The sequence below is a fragment of the Phoxinus phoxinus genome, assembly GCF_949152265.1.
Source record: "Phoxinus phoxinus genome assembly, chromosome: 16".
In the NCBI taxonomy this organism is placed as follows: Eukaryota; Metazoa; Chordata; class Actinopteri; order Cypriniformes; family Leuciscidae; genus Phoxinus; species Phoxinus phoxinus.
In genome coordinates, this window is record NC_136891.1 from 397,683 (window position 1) to 417,804 (window position 20,122).

Below are 20,122 nucleotides of genomic sequence, written 5' to 3' on the forward strand. Positions count from 1 at the left end.
CGTCTGGAGCGAGTGATTTCCATGTTAAGTCAATGTAAAGACGCTTTGACGCGTGTCTGGAGGTCCTGCAGCGCGATAGACGCGTTTAGCGCGCCGCGATGGACGTGATTTCGCCTCATTCGCGTGTCCAGTTCGACTAGATTGATTTCTCCTTTCTGAACTTTTGCTCGAGCGCGTTCTCTCATCACCACGGCTGCAGCTGCTCGTGAATATGACGTCACAACACACCTGAGCGTCACCTACCTTTAAACCTTAAAGTAGGACATTTAAGTTAATCTGGTTTACAGAAGCCTGTGACTGCCAATAATAGTTTTTCATAAATATATTTTTACACTTTAATACAGGTATGAAAGACCTGTTTGTGAAAGTTTTTTTTATTTTCATTGGTCACTGTTAGCCTACCTGCTGAAATCACATTATCTGCTGGCAAGTTACGGAACATTTCTTTATTGCTTATCCCTGAGCATCCTTAAATTGTTTCACTGTTAAAAGTGTAACTGGAGACAGGACAGGAATAGAATGTCTGTTTTTATTTAATCTTTTGGTTTTGTGAAAACCAAATCTTTTGTTTGTGAAAGAGCCATGCGTTAAAAGTCAGATGGCACTTAAGCTAATTTATGATTTGCTGTATGTCTGAATAAAAGAAATAAAAGTGAACTATCTATACCGTATTGAATTGCATAGCATCATATTTTTCTCCATTGCATCGTATCACATTGAATCGCATCGCGTTGAATCGAAATCGGATCGCACCGCGAATCGTAATAGTAGTGAATGGTATTGCATCGCATCGGTAGCTGCTCATATGTATCGTTAATGTATCGTATCGTTGGCTATGCATCGAGATGCGTATCGCATTGGCCTCAGTTATGGAGATGCACATCCCTACACTGTATAATATACTGTATATATATCAGAAAATCTTTGACCAAATTGTGCAGCACTTCGAACAAGCAGGGAGTTTTCCACAATCGCAAATGTACACCTGGAAAGAAAGGTCTGCACTCACCTCGTTGAACAGAAGCTCTCGCCGCTGCTGTTTCCTCAGGTCCATCTTCTTCACCGCCACCTGCTTCCCACTGTGCTTCTCGGTGGCGATGCACACGATCCCTGTGGATCCCTCTCCGATCTTCAGGAAGTTGTCGAGATACTCGCGCGGGTCTCCGGGGTTCACCACCAGCTGGAGTGCGGCCCGGAACTGCTCGTGGGACACCCTGGAGGGGGGCGTCTCGGAGCTGGAGCCCCAGCTGGGGGGAGGATAGGCTCCGGGAGGGGTGTAGGGCGAGGAGGGCTGGGAGAGCGACAGCGCCCCCTGGGGGGTGTAGGGAGGACTGGGCTGGGAGAGCGACAGCGCCCCCTGGGGGGTGTAGGGAGGACTGGGCTGGGACGGCGGGTGCTGGTACGGAGACGGCTTGTAGTGGAAGGGTGGCGGGTACTGGAAACCGGCCGGGTACGAGGGCTTGCCGTGGCTCTGAGGTAGTTTGAGGGGAACGCGTGGATACGACTCGCCCAACGGCACCTGCGGACTCCCGTCCCGAGAGACTCGCTCGTAGTCGCCCTGTTCGATTCAAACGACACACGTTAGCAGTGAATAATACAAACTCATAGATAGGATTGGGAATCGAAAATCAATACTTGAGGTCGGGTATCGGATACTTGTTATAAAATTTATTTCGATTCCTCTTATCGATTTGTGAGAATTTCAATATGACTTTAAAGTCGACTCTGTGCGAGACGACTCTGTTTTCTTTTTTCATGTTTATCCGTATATTGGATCCGTGCAGCTCTGTAATATTCCTGCCGTCTCTATAATAACACTAATCAAGCAACAAAAGACAAAGAGAAAGTTTACTCGTTCTTGACTGAATAACTTTTTTAACTATATTTGTAATGTATTTATTTATAAAGTCCAGTGTTATTTTACATTTGATTATAGTTTCTGTACCAGAATACCTGGAAATCTTAAAACACATGTTTATTTCAATCAGATCTTTGCTCAGTTGTTTCTATTTGTAGCGATTGCTGATTTTTATTTGTTCTTTTTTAATTACTGAGTGTTTATTGTCTGTAATAATGCTTGACATTTATAGTTAGGCTAGTTGTTTTTCTATGGGGTTTATAAACCACAGGAAAAAGTTTCTTGTGTAAGTGTTCTTTAGCCTGTTGATTTTTGTTCATGAGATTCAGAGACAATTGAATGTTTAACAATTTTTTACCTTATTGGAATCGGAATCGATAAGCAGAATCGGAATTGGAATCGTCAAAATTCAAACGATACCCAACCCTACTCATAGAGCCGGAGAACGAGCTCCTGATTCCTGATCCCAGGCTGAAGCGCTCCTTCATCTCAGAGATGCGGTCTACTGAGGGAACGCTCCGACCGGAGCTCAGCGGCACAGCGGACGGCACCGTACATCACACTCGAAACATGGAGTCATGTACAAACCCGTTGAATGTGAACATTCTAGAAACACTTTTATTCAATGGTAAAAAAAACTTTCATATCTTTGTGGAATCCATGATTCACTACCATTCATATAATTTGGGGAAATTGTTAAATCTTTAATCATCTAAGACGCATTAAATTGATCAAAAGTGACATTAAAGACATTTATAATGTTACAAAAGATTTTATTTCAAATAAATGCTGTTCTTTTGAACTTTCTATTCATCAAAGCAAAATAAAATGTCTCACGGACTGTGTTCTACACTGATAATAATCATAAATGTGTCTTGATCATCAGATCCTCATATTATCTTGATTTCTGGAGGATCATGTGACACTGAAGACTGGAGTAATGATGATAAATTCAGCTTTGATCACAGGAATAAATGACACTTTACTGTATATTCACATAGAAAACTGATGATTTACATTGGAAATATATTTGACTGTTTTACTGTATTTTCTGTATCAGCTTTGGTGAGCAGAAGAGACTCTTTCAGAAAATGGTAGTGTATTTACTGCACATATATGGAACTGACTAAAATCTTTTCCGCATGAATGCAACATTTTTAAACTGCAACTGCATATGATTGTAATAAAGCAGCGCACAGAGTCTCGTGCGCTCTCGTCCTCCGCGTCACACACTCCTGATCTGCAGGGTCACGGTGGGCGGCAGATTGAATTATTCCCACCACGCCCAGAACACAAAAAGATGACACGACACGGATCGTCTTCTAACCGGCTCATGATGAGGAAGCTGGCGGCGTGTAATTACGCCGGTGGACTAGTTTAATCAATCATCCCGGCGAGGGTGTTTATGGGCCGGAGAAGTCCCGAGACCCCCTTTCCCAACCGGCACCGCTGGCTGATCCATGTTCGTTAAATGCACATTAATCTGAATTTGGCAGCGTAATCAAGAACCCAACTGGAGTGTGAAATTGAATTCTGTGGTGGAACAGCGCGCCGCAGCTTTTATGCAAGGCCTGCAGAAAAGGAAGGTGCCACAACATCAGTTCATCACAATGAGTGTGTGCGTGCCCGAGTTCCCAAGTCCCCGAGCTGTCGGCCTTTAACGGCCCGCCGTTCCCAACAGCGCCAGCAAAGCGCTCGGCTCGCTGAAAGTGACCGAGTCGAGGTGAACGAGAAGAAAGAGGTTCATTATGACGTCGGTGAGCCGAGACTGATGGGAGTCGCAGCCTGAATGTGTTGAACGCCCGAAACACATCAGACAGCAGATCACACACTCCGTACAGTCAGCGTACAGTGGGTCCGTCCCTGAAGCGCTCTCTAATCAGATAGACCCCAGAAATCTAAGAGAAATAAACTATACAGTATAAAGAAAATGAAGCCAACTTTTGTTGACAATAAGGCACATTTACACAATGCTCATTGGTGAAATAAGAGAAAATGACAATAATTTATTAACATTATGAAATTAGATTTTTAAAAACATACTGGATGAACTGAATTGAATTTATGCTTTTTAAAATAAATTCGATTTCATGACAGTTAGTGTCATCGAAGTTCATTTTCTTATTCATTATGTTATCCGGCTTCATTAGTCGAGGAAACGTAATATTCAACAGTATTATTGATTGACTGAACTGAGCTGATGATGACATCACTGTTTTCTACAGAACTGCTGTATAGATGAAATGAACTAAATGAATAATGAATGATCTTTACAACGGAACTGAATCAACACTGAACTGCCTTCAGCCGAACAACAGCCTGTGTGTCACTGTGAAGCTGCTGTGCAACTCTGTGCTGTATAAAGATCTATAGGAATAAAGATGACTCGACTAAGATATGATACGGACATTTGTGATTCATGATGATGGTGACTGTAAGACTAAATAAAAAACAATATGCATATTTTTGTTAATAAATCTTGCAAATTCTGCCATTTATGTTGCAATACATTGAGGAATTATCGAGGAAACGGCCTGGTGCACTTCTTTAGCCATATTTGTGAGTTAAAGGAGACACGTCAGAGTTGTGAGCTCGAGCCAGCGTGTGTTTCGATGAAGCTCTGGGATGAGCCGCGGTTATCTGGGAGATTGCTACTGTTCCATTAATTGATTCCTGTGCCGCTCTCATGAGTAATTCCGTGTCTCCGCCGGCCGCGCTCTTTTCACGGGAGAGTAGATTAAGAACTGACACGAGATCCATCACTGCGGAGCATCGGAGCGCCACGGCCGGGCAGTGATGCGACCCGGGAGATAATACGCCCTACACTGCCAGCGGGTGAGAACGTCCACTGCAGTCTTTAATTCTACACAGCGCTGGGAAGCTTTCATTGGGAACAATGCGGCATCTATGCGGGAACGGGAAGTGTGTGAACTGAGCATTGATGCGATGTAAAAGCATCTGCAGAATAAATGCATGCAAATATACGGCTCCTTAATGATTAGGCATCTTTGCTGCCACAAAATGTTGCATTATTTTCCTGTTATCGCTGTAAAGCTGCTTTAAAACAATCTAAGCGCTATATAAATAAAGGCGACTTCACTTGACAAAACAATTGATCTCTATGGAGCATTTTAATCCAAAAATCAGCCCAGAAACGATCTCGGAGGAGACAAGCCACATTTGACTAAAGTTTAAAATGTCATGTAATATTCAGTGACAGTGTTCAGGCTTTACAGCAGCTCTAGAATAAAGTTTTTGTCCAGATAAAGTTTTGATTGGTCACTTCCGTTGTAAAGATCATTAGTGATTAACTTAGCGGCCGCTAACACGACACCGTTCTACAGAAAACACACACTTTAACGTTCCGGACGCTCATTTGCGGCTCGAGAACACAAACTTTGAAACAGGATTCAAGGTGCAAGTTTTGGATTTACAGAAAAATGCTATTGGTAAGTGTGGGTTTCTTTCGAATCGAGAACACAAACTTGCACACAGACTTATATGCATATGCAGAAATAATGCATTTGTGTCATTACGCCCCTGAGAGAAAAACACGGCATCATTAGAATCTGTTCATCGGGACGCTGAGTTTCTCTTTACCTTGCTTATGACGATCGCAGACGTGTTTTCTGACAGTCTTGGGTACGTGTACGAGCTGTACGACCCCTGCGGCGCCGCTTTAAACGCACTGATCCCGTACGGCACGCTGGGCTCCTGCAGACCAGAACCCGACCGGGAGCGCTGCCGGATCGCCGGCTGAGGGCTCGTCTGACTGATGTACGAGGACTTGGGCCTCTTGTCGTAGTCCTCCCTCAGGCCCGCCCCGTATCCCCAGTCTCCGTCGGGGTAGGTCATCTGCTCGCTGTGGATGGAGACCCGAGACGGGGTTCCCAGCGGCTGTTCCCGGTAATCCTGACTGGATCCCCCCAGCGAGGCCCGGTAGTATTCCCTGCGGCCGCCCATGGCCATCTCATCGTTGGACAGACGCATCTTGCTCTCCAGGTAGGCGTGGTAGTCCGGGGGCATCTTGGCATAGTCTGAAGACTTCTGCGGCATAGCGTCGGGGTAGAAGTGACTCCGGATGGGATGGCCGTTCTGTTTGAGGGAGAATCGGTAGTGCCGTCCGACCGGCCACTCCCCGTCGTGGACCCGGTACGGGTCAAGCGAGAAGTCCTTACTGCTGTCCAGGTCGCAGGAGAAACGGCCATAATAGTGTCCGAAGCCGTTCTCCTCTGGACCGCCGGTGTTGGACGTGGACGTGGACGAAGACGCTGGTTTGCTTCCGCCGGCCTGATGGGCTCCAGGTGGACTCTCTTTCCTCAGGGAGTTGGAGCGGGTCACGGAGATGCTGTCAAACTCCTCCAACAGGCCGTTGATGGAGGCGTCTTTGGGCGGCCGGCTCCCGCGGACAATGGTCTGCAAAGAGAAGGCAGGAGAGTCAGTGAGAGACTTGAAGGTCCAGGCCAGGGCATTTCACCACATTGTGCTATATTTTGACAGAGTCAAACAGCAGTGGGAGTGCGATCAGAAGACGTTTTGGCAACCGTTCTCTCACGAGCACAGCCTGAATAAATCACAGCATTGCTCATCTCATCCCACTGCCGATTAAGCGCGTTACACAGCTGTGTCGTGACTCACTGCGGAATAAATCTCTGAAACAGACCCAAAATATATGAGTGGCATAAGCTGAAAGGCCCAACGGAAGGTTTTTCCCAACTTCCCCTCTTGATAGTCATCCAAGACCTCACTACAATTACATGAGCAGATTAAGAAAAACACATTAGATCAGTCTTTTCATAGTTTCTATACAGTACAGACTGAACCAACACAGGTGAAACCAATCCCGCAGATGCAGATCACACTCTTTCACAGCAGACAGCCGGATAACACCGACGACACGGCAAAGCCACATACTAAAGACACTCTGAGACCTCACAGCAACACTGACAAATGTTCAAAAATGTGTTAAATAATGAAATATTAAAAGAACACTGTAATTTGAGTCTGACTATATTTCTAGAGATGACTGAGGGTTTACCATCCTTCTGCGTGCCCTCTCTTCCACTGCACGTGAACACGCGTCATCAGAATCTGTTCATCCGGACGCTGAGTTTCTCTTAACTTTGCTTATGACGATCTGACAGTTTCGGGTTCGTGTACGAGCTGTATAACTGAGTCATACTTTTTCATTATGAACAATATTTGCCCCCTAAATGTATTTTCCAGTGCATTATTTGTACCTTTATGAATAACTTTATAAAATAAAAAATGTTTTAAATAAAAATCATCAGATCATGAATGATTGACTCCTGATCCGTTCAAAGCTGCAGAATTGTTTCCGAAACACCGATGTGTGCTGTAGCTCTGCTGTGTCCTTCGCTGGAACTATTATTTTGTTGCAAAATAGAGTAAATACTGACAGTACTGTGTTTAAAATGCTTTTTTCGTTTGTTGAACTGTTGTATAATAATCAATGTCACGTGTGCAATCGTGTGGATATTTGGGAACATTAAATACAAGAACTCACACAGGGTATGTTTTTATATCGAATAAAGAGTTTTAAATGGATCCACTCTGTCTATATTTGTTCTTCATGCGAGTATGTGCTAAATCCCCACAGAGGTGCAATGCCGAGAACGACAGTAATGTAGAGCGATTTGCTAAGGCAGCAATACTCCGCACGCATCTGTCACTCGCTGCTGGAGCGGATGCAGTCAGATCTCACGGCAAAAGATTAGCTCATTTGATTGTATGTCATGTATTTACGGTATTTTGCCAGTTCAGAAATACATGCTCGGTTTAGATATTATTTTAAGGTAGGGTAGAATTAAATGAATGGCTAGACTCAGCATTCTGTATGCGTACCCCCTTCTGTCACCTCACGTACCACTGGGAGCCACTGCTGTAGAGTATACTCGTGTGTGACGCTCCAGTAAAGACTGGCCAGCCGCAGTGATCTTGACCTGCATCTGCAGTAGAAAAACTCTGCAACCTCATTTAGTTTTAGTTCTCTTTAATAACGTCAGATGACCTGAAGGAAAGGTAGCACAGAGGTCTGGACTGATCTAGAACACATACAGGATCTTAGGTGAGTTTATTTCTGTAACTACACTCAACTTTTCAGATTAAGGCCCATTTTAAAGCTCAATATAACCACATTCTCAATGTTTAATGTGAAGCACAAGAATCCACAGATCATTTTCACATTCTTAATTCAATTTGAAATCGAATCAGATAAAAGGTTAAACAATATAAAGTAGAACAGAGTAAAGGTGCATGAATAGAAACACGTTCAGATCTATGATCTCTACAGACATGAAGTTTTTGACGTAACACTGAAGTGCTGGAACAGGTGGTCAGGTTAAAAGAAACAGAGGAGCTAATAAACGTCACACTCCTTCAGCGCAGGAATAGGAGATAAATCTTCCGGACAGGCCGGTCTCCTCCTCACAGGAGCATTACACTGAGTGTCATCCATCTCTTTAATACGAGTGTCTCTGAGCTCATTCACTGAGCAGAGTCCATCTGAAGAGAATGTGAACACAGGCCTTCACACCTCTGATCTGCTCTGTCACTTCAACACGCCGGCGGACACTCACTCACGCTGATGTCGATACTCCAATAAACTCCGCTTGGACTCAGAGACATCAGAGGCTCTTTAGAATAAGACAGAAACCCCCTACATATGATACCAACTGTACAGAAATGTGCCAAGTAGATTTAAAAAAAAGTTAGTCGAGACAAACTTAATGTTGGCTTGAGAAAGCAAGAAAGTTTGAATTAGTTTTGTCATGCAGACAGACAGATGTTGTTCTGGGTGTCACAAGTTCAGTATGGCGTACCACAAGGCTCAGTACTAGGACCGCTGCTGTTCACTCTGTATATGCTACCATTAGGAGATATCATTAGGAAGCATGGCATTAGTTTTCACTGTTATGCTGATGATACTCAGCTGTATATTTATTCACGCCCTGACGAAACGTACCAATTCACAAAATTAACAGAATGCATAGCTGACATCAAAAACTGGATGACTAGCAATTTCCTACTACTAAATAATAAAAAAAAAAATTTGTGTGTGTGTGTGTGTGTGTGTGTGTGTGTGTGTGTGTGTGCGCGCCAGTGTGTGTGTGCCTGTGTGTGTGTGTGTGTGTGTGCGCGTGCGTGCGTACGTGTGTGTGTGTGTGTGTGTGCGTGTGTGTGTGTGCCAGGGTGTGTGTGTGTGTGTGTGTGTGTGTGTGTGTGTGTGTGTGTGTGTGTGTGTGTACTCTTTGATACCAATCTTTAATTTTAAAGCCACGTGTCTAGGATTTGTAAAACCACCTTCTTTCAACTTAAAAATATATCTAAACTACGACATATGCTCTTGCACCCTGCATTTGCTAGGGTGTTCTGAGGTAATGCTAGGGTGCTGCTATTGAACTCTCTGTGGTTGATAGGGTGTTGCTATGCAGTTGATAGGGTTTTCTGGGTCATTGCTAATGGGTTTCTGTGGTTGCTAAGGTATTTTTTATGGTTGATAGGGTGTTGATATACAATTGCTAGGGTGTTCTGGGACATTGCTAATAGGTTTCTATGCGGTTGCTAAGGTATTTTCTATGGTTGCTAAGGTGTTTCTGTGCAGTTGCTAGGGTGTTCTGGGTCATTGCTAGTAGGTTTCTATATGGTTGCAAAGGTATTTTCTGAGGTTGCTAGGGTGTTGTTATGCAGTTTCTAGGGTGTTATGGATCAATGCTAGGACGTTTCTATGTGGTTGCTAAGGTGTTTTCTGTGGTTGCTAGGGTGTTGATATGCAGTTGCTAGGGTGTTTTGGGTCATTGCTAGGAGGTTTTTATGTGGTTGCTAAGGTATTCTCTGTGGTTGCAACCACTCATCACACCCTGTCACCATGACAATGAGTTGTGCACAGACAAACATCTCTCACAATCACTTTCTGGACATGTAAAAAAATGTCAGTTTTGTTTATTACTGAAGATCAACACTATAATATGTGTGACAGACTCAAGGATCTTTCAAGAAAAAATTTCAGCAATTCAAGAGGAATGTGAGATAGAACAATCATATTAAATATGAAATATTAAACAGGATTGCTAAAATAAAATATACAAATATAAATTAAAATGAATTAAAAACGGCTTTACACAATATTTGCATGTATGTTTATGTTTCTAAGAGTACTGTGACTCTATTCCCTAGGACAGGGGTAGGCAAGTTCGGTCCTAGAAAGCCACTGTCCAGCAGAGTTTAGCTCCAACCCTAATAAAACACACCTGAACAAGCTAATCAATGCCTTCAGGATTACTAAGGGTACAGGCAGGTGAGGAGTTTTCAGGGTTGGAGCCAAACTCTGCAGGACAGCGGCTCTCCGGGACTGCACTTGCCTATGCCCCAGGGCCAGGAGCCGCAGCTACATACCTCGCGGGCAGAGCTCAGGGCCTGGTATTCTTAGGATACCTTCAAGGGAATATGGCCAAGGATAAGGAATATCCTGCCAGTCACTATACCCCTGACGAGTAGAGGCTTCAGGAAACCACTCTCAAACGAGAGGAGGCCTAGCAACACTAAAAAATATCATCAAGGAGGCTCACAGAAGCCAATGACCTGATAGTATCTGAGGGGAGCTCTACAAATGGAGGTCACAGCAAGACGATTCCCTAAATGAGAGGAGGCCTAACTATGCTCTACGCTAAGGACTGATTACCAAGGAGGCTCACAAAAGAGCCTGACAACTCAATACTGCTATCCAGGCTGAGCTCTGGAGGACGAGATCTCAGCATGACAACTCTCTACATCGAGAGGAAACCTAACAACGCGTTCCTAAGTGTGGTTCCACCAAGCAGGCTCACAGAGAGCCATACCCTCCACTAACCCGGAGTGACCACCCAGACCGAGCTTTAACAGAGGCCTTAGGAAGATGACTCTCTAAAGTGAGAGGAGACCTAGCAATGCCAACTGTGAGGACAGTTAACCAGGGAAGCTAAAAAAAAAGCTCTGGGGAGCAGAGGTTCCAGCAAGACGACTCTTGCAATGCTCACCTTAAAGACAGTTTCAACAAGGAGGCTCACAGAGAGCCATACCTCTCAATGTCACTGCCTATTTAATGATGCTGAAGTCAGAACGAGCTCATTACAGGGAGCAGAGGACCTTGCCTAAAACTGGGAAGGTTCTACCCCCTGCTCATCCTAAATGACCAATGGGAGCTACCAGCTAAGGCTAACGACAACCGTTGTAAAACCTGTAATATGATCGGAGACTCCAGCAACAAACCGAGCTCTCTCATAGGGAGTCGGGAATCCTACTATTAAGGATTCCACTTACACTTAGGCCACATTTACACATAGCCGGGTATTTAGAGAAACGAATATTTCCCCCCCCTCCGTTTTCAATAATAACATCGTGCACACAACCCGCATAAATACGCCGTCGAGCGCCTTTATAACTATGCCAAACCTATGGGCGGCAGTGTAGGGAGAAGGATAAAGCCATGCAAGCCAATCAGAATCCTCAGAATCGACAAGAGAGAACCTAAAACCCCGTTTCTCCCAGTTGACACGACAACACATAACCGGCGTTTTCAGAAATCTCCACTTTGGCCGGAGTTTTTAGAAATAATCGTTTTCTGGGATAAAAACGACGTTTTCGTGTAAATGACAGGCCAAAACGCAGAGAAATATCTGCGTTTTCCCATCGTGTAAACGGGGCCTTAACCATGAACACATTGCCATTAAGGGGAGCCAGCTGAGTACTAGCTGTGACCACTCAGAAACAAATGTCTTCGTATGATCTCAAAACTCCAGACCCTCCCGAAGGTCCCTTTCCAAAACTGAAGGGTTCGCAAACTGGGGCGAAAAACACACTTCGTGTCAGGTTCTTGAGATCGAAAGAGCTCATCCCAGGGACTGGAGGACCCTGCTTCAAGACCGACTCAGGAGGAGGGTTCCGCTCTTCAGTCGGACCCGAGGAAAAACGGGCTCTCTGGACTCCAGCACTCACAAAGGTGCCTACAACTAGGACGTGAAAACTGCTTCCTGGCGGTTTCCAGAGATCGCCACCGTAGAGCACTGCTATTGTGTGGGACAGCAGAGGCGGCAGATAGAGAGCTTATCACAGTGATTGCATCATAAAGACTCCCTCGTGAGCTGAACATGCTCCGCTCAAACACCAGACTCTATGACTTCTCAATCAATCACGAGAGAACAGTCACGATTACATCACTGGGCGTGTCTTCAACTCCCTTGAGAGCTGAACGCGCTCGTGCAAACGCAAACTACTATCCCTCAGGAGAGAACAAAGAACTAAAATCTGCTTACCTGTCTATTTCAGTCAGTCTTGCGAACACATCACAAAGAGCGCCTCACGCTGGAGAACTGAACACGTGTGCTCCTCACCAAACACATAGCGTACAAGTGTCGTCTCTGATACGGAGGCACATACCTCCAGAAACACTTGGCTGAGCGATCGTCTTCAGGCGTACATAAACAAACGGATCCTGAAGACAAAATAAATTGTTGACGTGTGTCAGGCTCCCTTTGATGCCTTGTCCAAATCCTCGCTCGTCTCCAATTAGTGCAGAAAGGCTGAAGTAAATACGATCACGTTACTCCAGTTTTTAAATCTCTGCATTCGCTACCCGTGCAGTTTAAATTTCTTCTTTATGTTTTTAAATCCTTAAATATTCTGGCACTGAGCTATTTGTGTGAGCTACTCTATCTATACAATCCCAAACTAAATCTGAGGTCCGGTGATAAGAGACTGCTCTCTGTCCCCAGATCGGGATTAAAGCATTTTAATAGAGATAGAGCCTTTGCTATTGGCGGGCCTAGGCTGTGGAAGTATATCAGATCGGCACAGTCCGTAACGGTTTTTGAACCGTCTCTTTCCTTCACTGTGAGCTTCGGTCATAAATGTGTGTGGCTTGCCCTGTGTTTCTTAGTTTTTGTGTGGTTCAGCACTTTGGTCAGCTGTGTTTTCTGTTTTTAAATTATCTATATATGAATAAAACAAACTTGAAACTCATCCTCTGGTCGCACCAGTAGAGACGTCATAGGCTGTCGCCGCCGCCGGCCACCGTTATTGTGGCGTTTACACACGTGCTTCAGACACCGGTCACCGGTCACGTTCCCCAAACCATTCTAGGACGCAGTGCGAGTTCATATATAAAGAAAGACATGCAGGTTTGAACGAGAGCAAATGATGACTTGATGAACTTTCTAAATTGTAACATTGAAACAAGCATTTTCTGTGAAGCTGCTTTCAAACAATATGTTGTGAAAAACGCTAACTGACTCGAATACTAATCTTCAATGCTGAATTGACAAAGCCTTTCTTGGGCCTTACAGAGAGAGAGAAATCACTATAGTGAATAATAACATCATGACCGACACTAACATACAGATACAAACAGATAAACAATTAAAATCCTTTTTTTTAAAAGGACAGAAATCTATATTTTTAATTACAGAAACGGCACACTAGAGTCTGATGTAGAGTACGTGTGCTTCCGGAGGTGATGGAGGTTAATTATGTGTCGTATCTCCGTCAGACTCACAGTCAAACGGGCAGCTGGGACTCGAGCGAATGAGACGCCTGCGTTCGTCCTGTTAGCATTAGCGGTGTGTGATGACAGCAGCTATATTTCAGTAGCTCTGTCGCGCGGCGATAAGCTGTAACAGATCCGGCGACGGCACGAGCGTCTCGAGGTAAAGGTGCAGCGTGAGTGAAGCGGCTCATCCACAGATAAGCTGAGAGTTAACCTTGAGCTTAATGAAGAGAGTGTGTGTGCGTGTGTGTGTGTGTGTGTGTGTGTGTGTGTGCGCGTGTGTGTGTGTGTGTGTGTGCGTGTGTGTGTGTGTGTGTGCGTGCGTGTGTGTGAGTGCGTGTGTGTGTGTGTGTGCGCGTGTGTGTGTGGACGTAATTAATGATACTGCTGCTCCAGTGCTGATTCCTGGGGAAAGGACAGTCGGCCAATGACGACACAGAAACTCCGACCCGCGTCCAATCACACGCATGCATTATATCTGCATTGACGTCACGACACCACACACTTCCCGCTCCAGTTTCATGAGCACACACTGCAAAACAAACTACAGTAGGAACATGTTCATTTCAGCATATTAATATACTATAGATATATTTTAAAAGGATATAAACAATCACACAGTTGAGATTTTATATATACTATATAAATATATATATCGCTTTATGTGAGTGTCTGTATGGACATTGTAAAAAATCTTAAACTAAACTTAATTTACTGTTTATTCAATTAATCTATCTGTCCATACATTTGAATTGACAAATGTAAAACAGCCGTCTCTATGGGAGCAAGTAAAACTTAAAAAAGCCTAAGCAAATAAATAAATAAAATGCATATATATACATATTGAGTTTTTTTACTGAGTGATATAAATACGATCTCATATTCAATAAGACAATACAAGTCATTTACTGTAACATACTGCCAATCAAACTGCAAAGAACTGAACAGAGATGTCCTTTAGGGTGTTTAGTCTTTGGACAGAATATTTCTGTCTGACTGGAGCTGTGAGAATAATAACTTTTCAACAAGAATGACAGAAATATTGCATTCAGTGCAAATGATGATCAGAGCTCCTGTGCTGCCCTCTGCTGCTCAACACTACACACTACACACACTCACACACACTCACTCTACACACACACACACACACACACACACACACACACACACACACTCACTCTACACACACACACACACACTACACACACACACACACACTCTACACACTCACTCTACACACTCTACACACACATTCACACTCTACACACACTCTCTACACACACACACACACACAGAGACACACACACACAGACACAAACACACTCTCACTCACTCACTCTACACACACACACACACACACTAATGTAAAAGCCCATGAGTTAGTTTATCACATCAGTCTCAGCTCTTCTAGAGTAACAGGGTGTGTGTGGGTAATAATGTTCTGCATCATCATCCGGCACTGAGAGACGGGGATTTCCTGACAAATCATCAGTAATTTATTTTATTTCTTTATATATATTTTTTCACAATCTCTAGGACGAGGGTGACCTGGTTATTGCTGTTGCTGTACGTACATGTGATTATGAGGGACACGTGTGAGAGAGATCGTTGTACTACTATTATACTATATGTAAATATTAATTTACAATAGTTTGAAAGCATATTTGCCATTACGCTGGATGATAACATGTTTTAATACGCCAGTAAGATTTGTTAATTGTGACCGGCTGTGCTCAATATAACGAACTGACTAGCAATCACAGGATTAAATGCGTTTAAAGGAGAACTCCGGTCTATTTTAACATGAGTGCTGTCAACACAGAGAACAACGACAAAAATCAGTGTTGCCTACACCGTGTTATCCTCTTTTTAAAATCTGCACCCTGTTGACTTGAATGGGGTCTAATTTTAAACCTGCTTTTATTTCTCTTATCATCCATGATGTGTCATTACAAGTGCCCAGCCATGTTGAGTGAGTCCTTCAGAGTGAACACGGTGAATCTGACTGCAGTAGATGTGAAAGATATGAATAAAAATGATGTTATATCAGCCAGCGCACAGACCTGTATTTACATCCTGTTTTCGGTCGAAGTCCAAAGTAGTCGATTGTCGAGTTCGCGCGTGATCATAGGTAACTAAACCTATGCGCGTGAACTCGACAATCGACTACTTTGGACTTTGACCGAAAACAGGAACTAAATACAGGTCTGTGCGAGTCCTGCCGTACTGTGTGTGGGATCTGGCGAGTCCTGCCGTACTGTGTGTGGGATCTGGCGAGTCCTGCCGTACTGTGTGTGGGATCTGGCGAGTCCTGCTGTGCTGTGTGTGGGATCTGGCGAGTCCTGCTGTACTGTGTGTGGGATCTGGCGAGTCCTGCTGTACTGTGTGTGGGATCTGGCGAGTCCTGCCGTACTGTGTGTGGGATCTGGCGAGTCCTGCTGTACTGTGTGTGGGATCTGGCGAGTCCTGCTGTACTGTGTGTGGGATCTGGCGAGTCCTGCCGTACTGTGTGTGGGATCTGGCGAGTCCTGCCGTACTGTGTGTGGGATCTGGCGAGTCCTGCCGTACTGTGTGTGGGATCTGGCGAGTCCTGCCGTACTGTGTGTGGGATCTGGCGAGTCCTGCCGTACTGTGTGTGGGATCTGGCGAGTCCTGCTGTACTGTGTGTGGGATCTGGCGAGTCCTGCTGTACTGTGTGTGGGATCTGGCGAGTCCTGCCGTACTGTGTGTGGGATCTGGCGAGTCCTGCCGTACTGTGTGTGGGATCTGGCGAGTCCTGCCGTACTGTGTGTGGGATCTGGCGAGTCCTGCCGTACTGTGTGTGGGATCTGGCGAGTCCTGCTGTACTGTGTGTGGGATCTGGCGAGTCCTGCTGTACTGTGTGTGGGATCTGGCGAGTCCTGCCGTACTGTGTGTGGGATCTGGCGAGTCCTGCTGTACTGTGTGTGGGATCTGGCGAGTCCTGCTGTACTGTGTGTGGGATCTGGCGAGTCCTGCCGTACTGTGTGTGGGATCTGGCGAGTCCTGCCGTACTGTGTGTGGGATCTGGCGAGTCCTGCCGTACTGTGTGTGGGATCTGGCGAGTCCTGCCGTACTGTGTGTGGGATCTGGCGAGTCCTGCTGTACTGTGTGTGGGATCTGGCGAGTCCTGCTGTACTGTGTGTGGGATCTGGCGAGTCCTGCCGTACTGTGTGTGGGATCTGGCGAGTCCTGCTGTACTGTGTGTAGGATCTGGCGAGTCCTGCCGTACTGTGTGTGGGATCTGGCGAGTCCTGCTGTACTGTGTGTGGGATCTGGCGAGTCCTGCTGTACTGTGTGTGGGATCTGGCGAGTCCTGCCGTACTGTGTGTGGGATCTGGCGAGTCCTGCCGTACTGTGTGTGGGATCTGGCGAGTCCTGCTGTACTGTGTGTAGGATCTGGCGAGTCCTGCCGTACTGTGTGTGGGATCTGGCGAGTCCTGCCGTACTGTGTGTGGGATCTGGCGAGTCCTGCTGTACTGTGTGTGGGATCTGGCGAGTCCTGCTGTACTGTGTGTAGGATCTGGCGAGTCCTGCCGTACTGTGTGTGGGATCTGGCGAGTCCTGCTGTACTGAGTGTGGGATCTGGCGAGTCCTGCTGTACTGTGTGTGGGATCTGGCGAGTCCTGCTGTACTGTGTGTGGGATCTGGCGAGTCCTGCTGTACTGAGTGTGGGATCTGGCGAGTCCTGCTGTACTGTGTGTGGGATCTGGCGAGTCCTGCTGTACTGAGTGTGGGATCTGGCGAGTCCTGCCGTACTGTGTGTGGGATCTGGCGAGTCCTGCTGTGCTGTGTGTGGGATCTGGCGAGTCCTGCCGTACTGTGTGTGGGATCTAGCGAGTCCTGCCGTACTGTGTGTGGGATCTGGCGAGTCCTGCTGTACTGTGTGTGGGATCTGGCGAGTCCTGCCGTACTGTGTGTGGGATCTGGCGAGTCCTGCTGTACTGAGTGTGGGATCTGGCGAGTCCTGCCGTACTGAGTGTGGGATCTGGCGAGTCCTGCCGTACTGTGTGTGGGATCTGGCGAGTCCTGCTGTACTGAGTGTGGGATCTGGCGAGTCCTGCCGTACTGTGTGTGGGATCTGGCGAGTCCTGCCGTACTGTGTGTGGGATCTGGCGAGTCCTGCTGTACTGTGTGTGGGATCTGGCGAGTCCTGCTGTACTGAGTGTGGGATCTGGCGAGTCCTGCCGTACTGAGTGTGGGATCTGGCGAGTCCTGCCGTACTGTGTGTGGGATCTGGCGAGTCCTGCTGTACTGTGTGTGGGATCTGGCGAGTCCTGCCGTACTGTGTGTGGGATCTGGCGAGTCCTGCTGTACTGTGTGTGGGATCTGGCGAGTCCTGCTGTACTGTGTGTGGGATCTGGCGAGTCCTGCTGTGCTGTGTGTGGGATCTGGCGAGTCCTGCTGTACTGTGTGTGGGATCTGGCGAGTCCTGCCGTACTGTGTGTGGGATCTGGCGAGTCCTGCTGTACTGTGTGTGGGATCTGGCGAGTCCTGCTGTACTGTGTGTGGGATCTGGCGAGTCCTGCTGTACTGTGTGTGGGATCTGGCGAGTCCTGCTGTGCTGTGTGTGGGATCTGGCGAGTCCTGCCGTACTGTGTGTGGGATCTAGCGAGTCCTGCCGTACTGTGTGTGGGATCTGGCGAGTCCTGCCGTACTGTGTGTGGGATCTGGCGAGTCCTGCTGTACTGTGTGTGGGATCTGGCGAGTCCTGCCGTACTGTGTGTGGGATCTGGCGAGTCCTGCTGTACTGTGTGTGGGATCTGGCGAGTCCTGCCGTACTGTGTGTGGGATCTGGCGAGTCCTGCCGTACTGTGTGTGGGATCTGGCGAGTCCTGCTGTACTGTGTGTGGGATCTGGCGAGTCCTGCCGTACTGTGTGTGGGATCTGGCGAGTCCTGCCGTACTGTGTGTGGGATCTGGCGAGTCCTGCCGTACTGTGTGTGGGATCTGGCGAGTCCTGCCGTACTGTGTGTGGGATCTGGCGAGTCCTGCTGTGCTGTGTGTGGGATCTGGCGAGTCCTGCTGTGCTGTGTGTGGGATCTGGCGAGTCCTGCTGTACTGTGTGTGGGATCTGGCGAGTCCTGCTGTACTGTGTGTGGGATCTGGCGAGTCCTGCTGTGCTGTGTGTGGGATCTGGCGAGTCCTGCTGTACTGTGTGTGGGATCTGGCGAGTCCTGCCGTACTGTGTGTGGGATCTGGCGAGTCCTGCCGTACTGTGTGTGGGATCTGGCGAGTCCTGCCGTACTGTGTGTAGGATCTGGCGAGTCCTGCCGTACTGTGTGTGGGATCTGGCTAGTCCTGCCGTACTGTGTGTGGGATCTGGCGAGTCCTGCCGTACTGAGTGTGGGATCTGGCGAGTCCTGCCGTACTGTGTGTGGGATCTGGCGAGTCCTGCTGTACTGTGTGTGGGATCTGGCGAGTCCTGCCGTACTGAGTGTGGGATCTGGCGAGTCCTGCCGTACTGTGTGTGGGATCTGGCGAGTCCTGCTGTACTGTGTGTGGGATCTGGCGAGTCCTGCCGTACTGTGTGTGGGATCTGGCGAGTCCTGCCGTACTGTGTGTGGGATCTGGCGAGTCCTGCTGTACTGTGTGTGGGATCTGGCGAGTCCTGCCGTACTGTGTGTGGGATCTGGCGAGTCCTGCCGTACTGTGTGTGGGATCTGGCGAGTCCTGCTGTACTGTGTGTGGGATCTGGCGAGTCCTGCCGTACTGAGTGTGGGATCTGGCGAGTCCTGCCGTACTGTGTGTGGGATCTGGCGAGTCCTGCTGTACTGTGTGTGGGATCTGGCGAGTCCTGCCGTACTGTGTGTGGGATCTGGCGAGTCCTGCCGTACTGTGTGTGGGATCTGGCGAGTCCTGCTGTACTGTGTGTGGGATCTGGCGAGTCCTGCCGTACTGTGTGTGGGATCTGGCGAGTCCTGCCGTACTGTGTGTGGGATCTGGCGAGTCCTGCTGTACTGTGTGTGGGATCTGGCGAGTCCTGCCGTACTGTGTGTGGGATCTGGCAAGTCCTGCTGTACTGTGTGTGGGATCTGGCGAGTCCTGCTGTACTGTGTGTGGGATCTGGCGAGTCCTGCCGTACTGTGTGTGGGATCTGGCGAGTCCTGCTGTACTGTGTGTGGGATCTGGCGAGTCCTGCTGTACTGTGTGTGGGATCTGGCGAGTCCTGCCGTACTGTGTGTGGGATCTGGCGAGTCCTGCTGTACTGTGTGTGGGATCTGGCGAGTCCTGCTGTACTGTGTGTGGGATCTGGCGAGTCCTGCCGTACTGTGTGTGGGATCTGGCGAGTCCTGCTGTACTGTGTGTGGGATCTGGCGAGTCCTGCTGTGCTGTGTGTGGGATCTGGCGAGTCCTGCCGTACTGTGTGTGGGATCTGGCGAGTCCTGCCGTACTGTGTGTGGGATCTGGCGAGTCCTGCTGTACTGTGTGTGGGATCTGGCGAGTCCTGCTGTACTGTGTGTGGGATCTGGCGAGTCCTGCCGTACTGTGTGTGGGATCTGGCGAGTCCTGCCGTACTGTGTGTGGGATCTGGCGAGTCCTGCCGTACTGTGTGTGGGATCTGGCGAGTCCTGCCGTACTGAGTGTGGGATCTGGCGAGTCCTGCTGTACTGTGTGTGGGATCTGGCGAGTCCTGCTGTACTGTGTGTGGGATCTGGCGAGTCCTGCCGTACTGTGTGTGGGATCTGGCGAGTCCTGCCGTACTGT

At 47.5% G+C, this 20,122-nt stretch overlaps 1 protein-coding gene across 6 annotated transcripts in view; it reads right to left on the reverse strand.

Annotated features, from left to right (window-relative positions):
• pak5 (p21 protein (Cdc42/Rac)-activated kinase 5) overlaps positions 1 to 20,122 on the reverse strand; it is a 66,763-nt gene that overhangs the window by 14,737 nt on the left and 31,904 nt on the right. For all 6 annotated transcript variants that reach the window (XR_013800634.1, XR_013800635.1, XM_079639305.1 and 3 more), the window contains 2 exons: positions 5,459 to 6,274; positions 1,010 to 1,558 (listed from right to left, as the gene is read on the reverse strand). Coding sequence is in view for 4 of the 6 variants with exons in the window: in XM_079639305.1 (XP_079495431.1) it covers positions 1,010 to 1,558; positions 5,459 to 6,274 (1,365 nt within the window). In the remaining 2 variants the exon portion in view is untranslated. The remainder of the gene's footprint in view (positions 1 to 1,009; positions 1,559 to 5,458; positions 6,275 to 20,122) is intronic.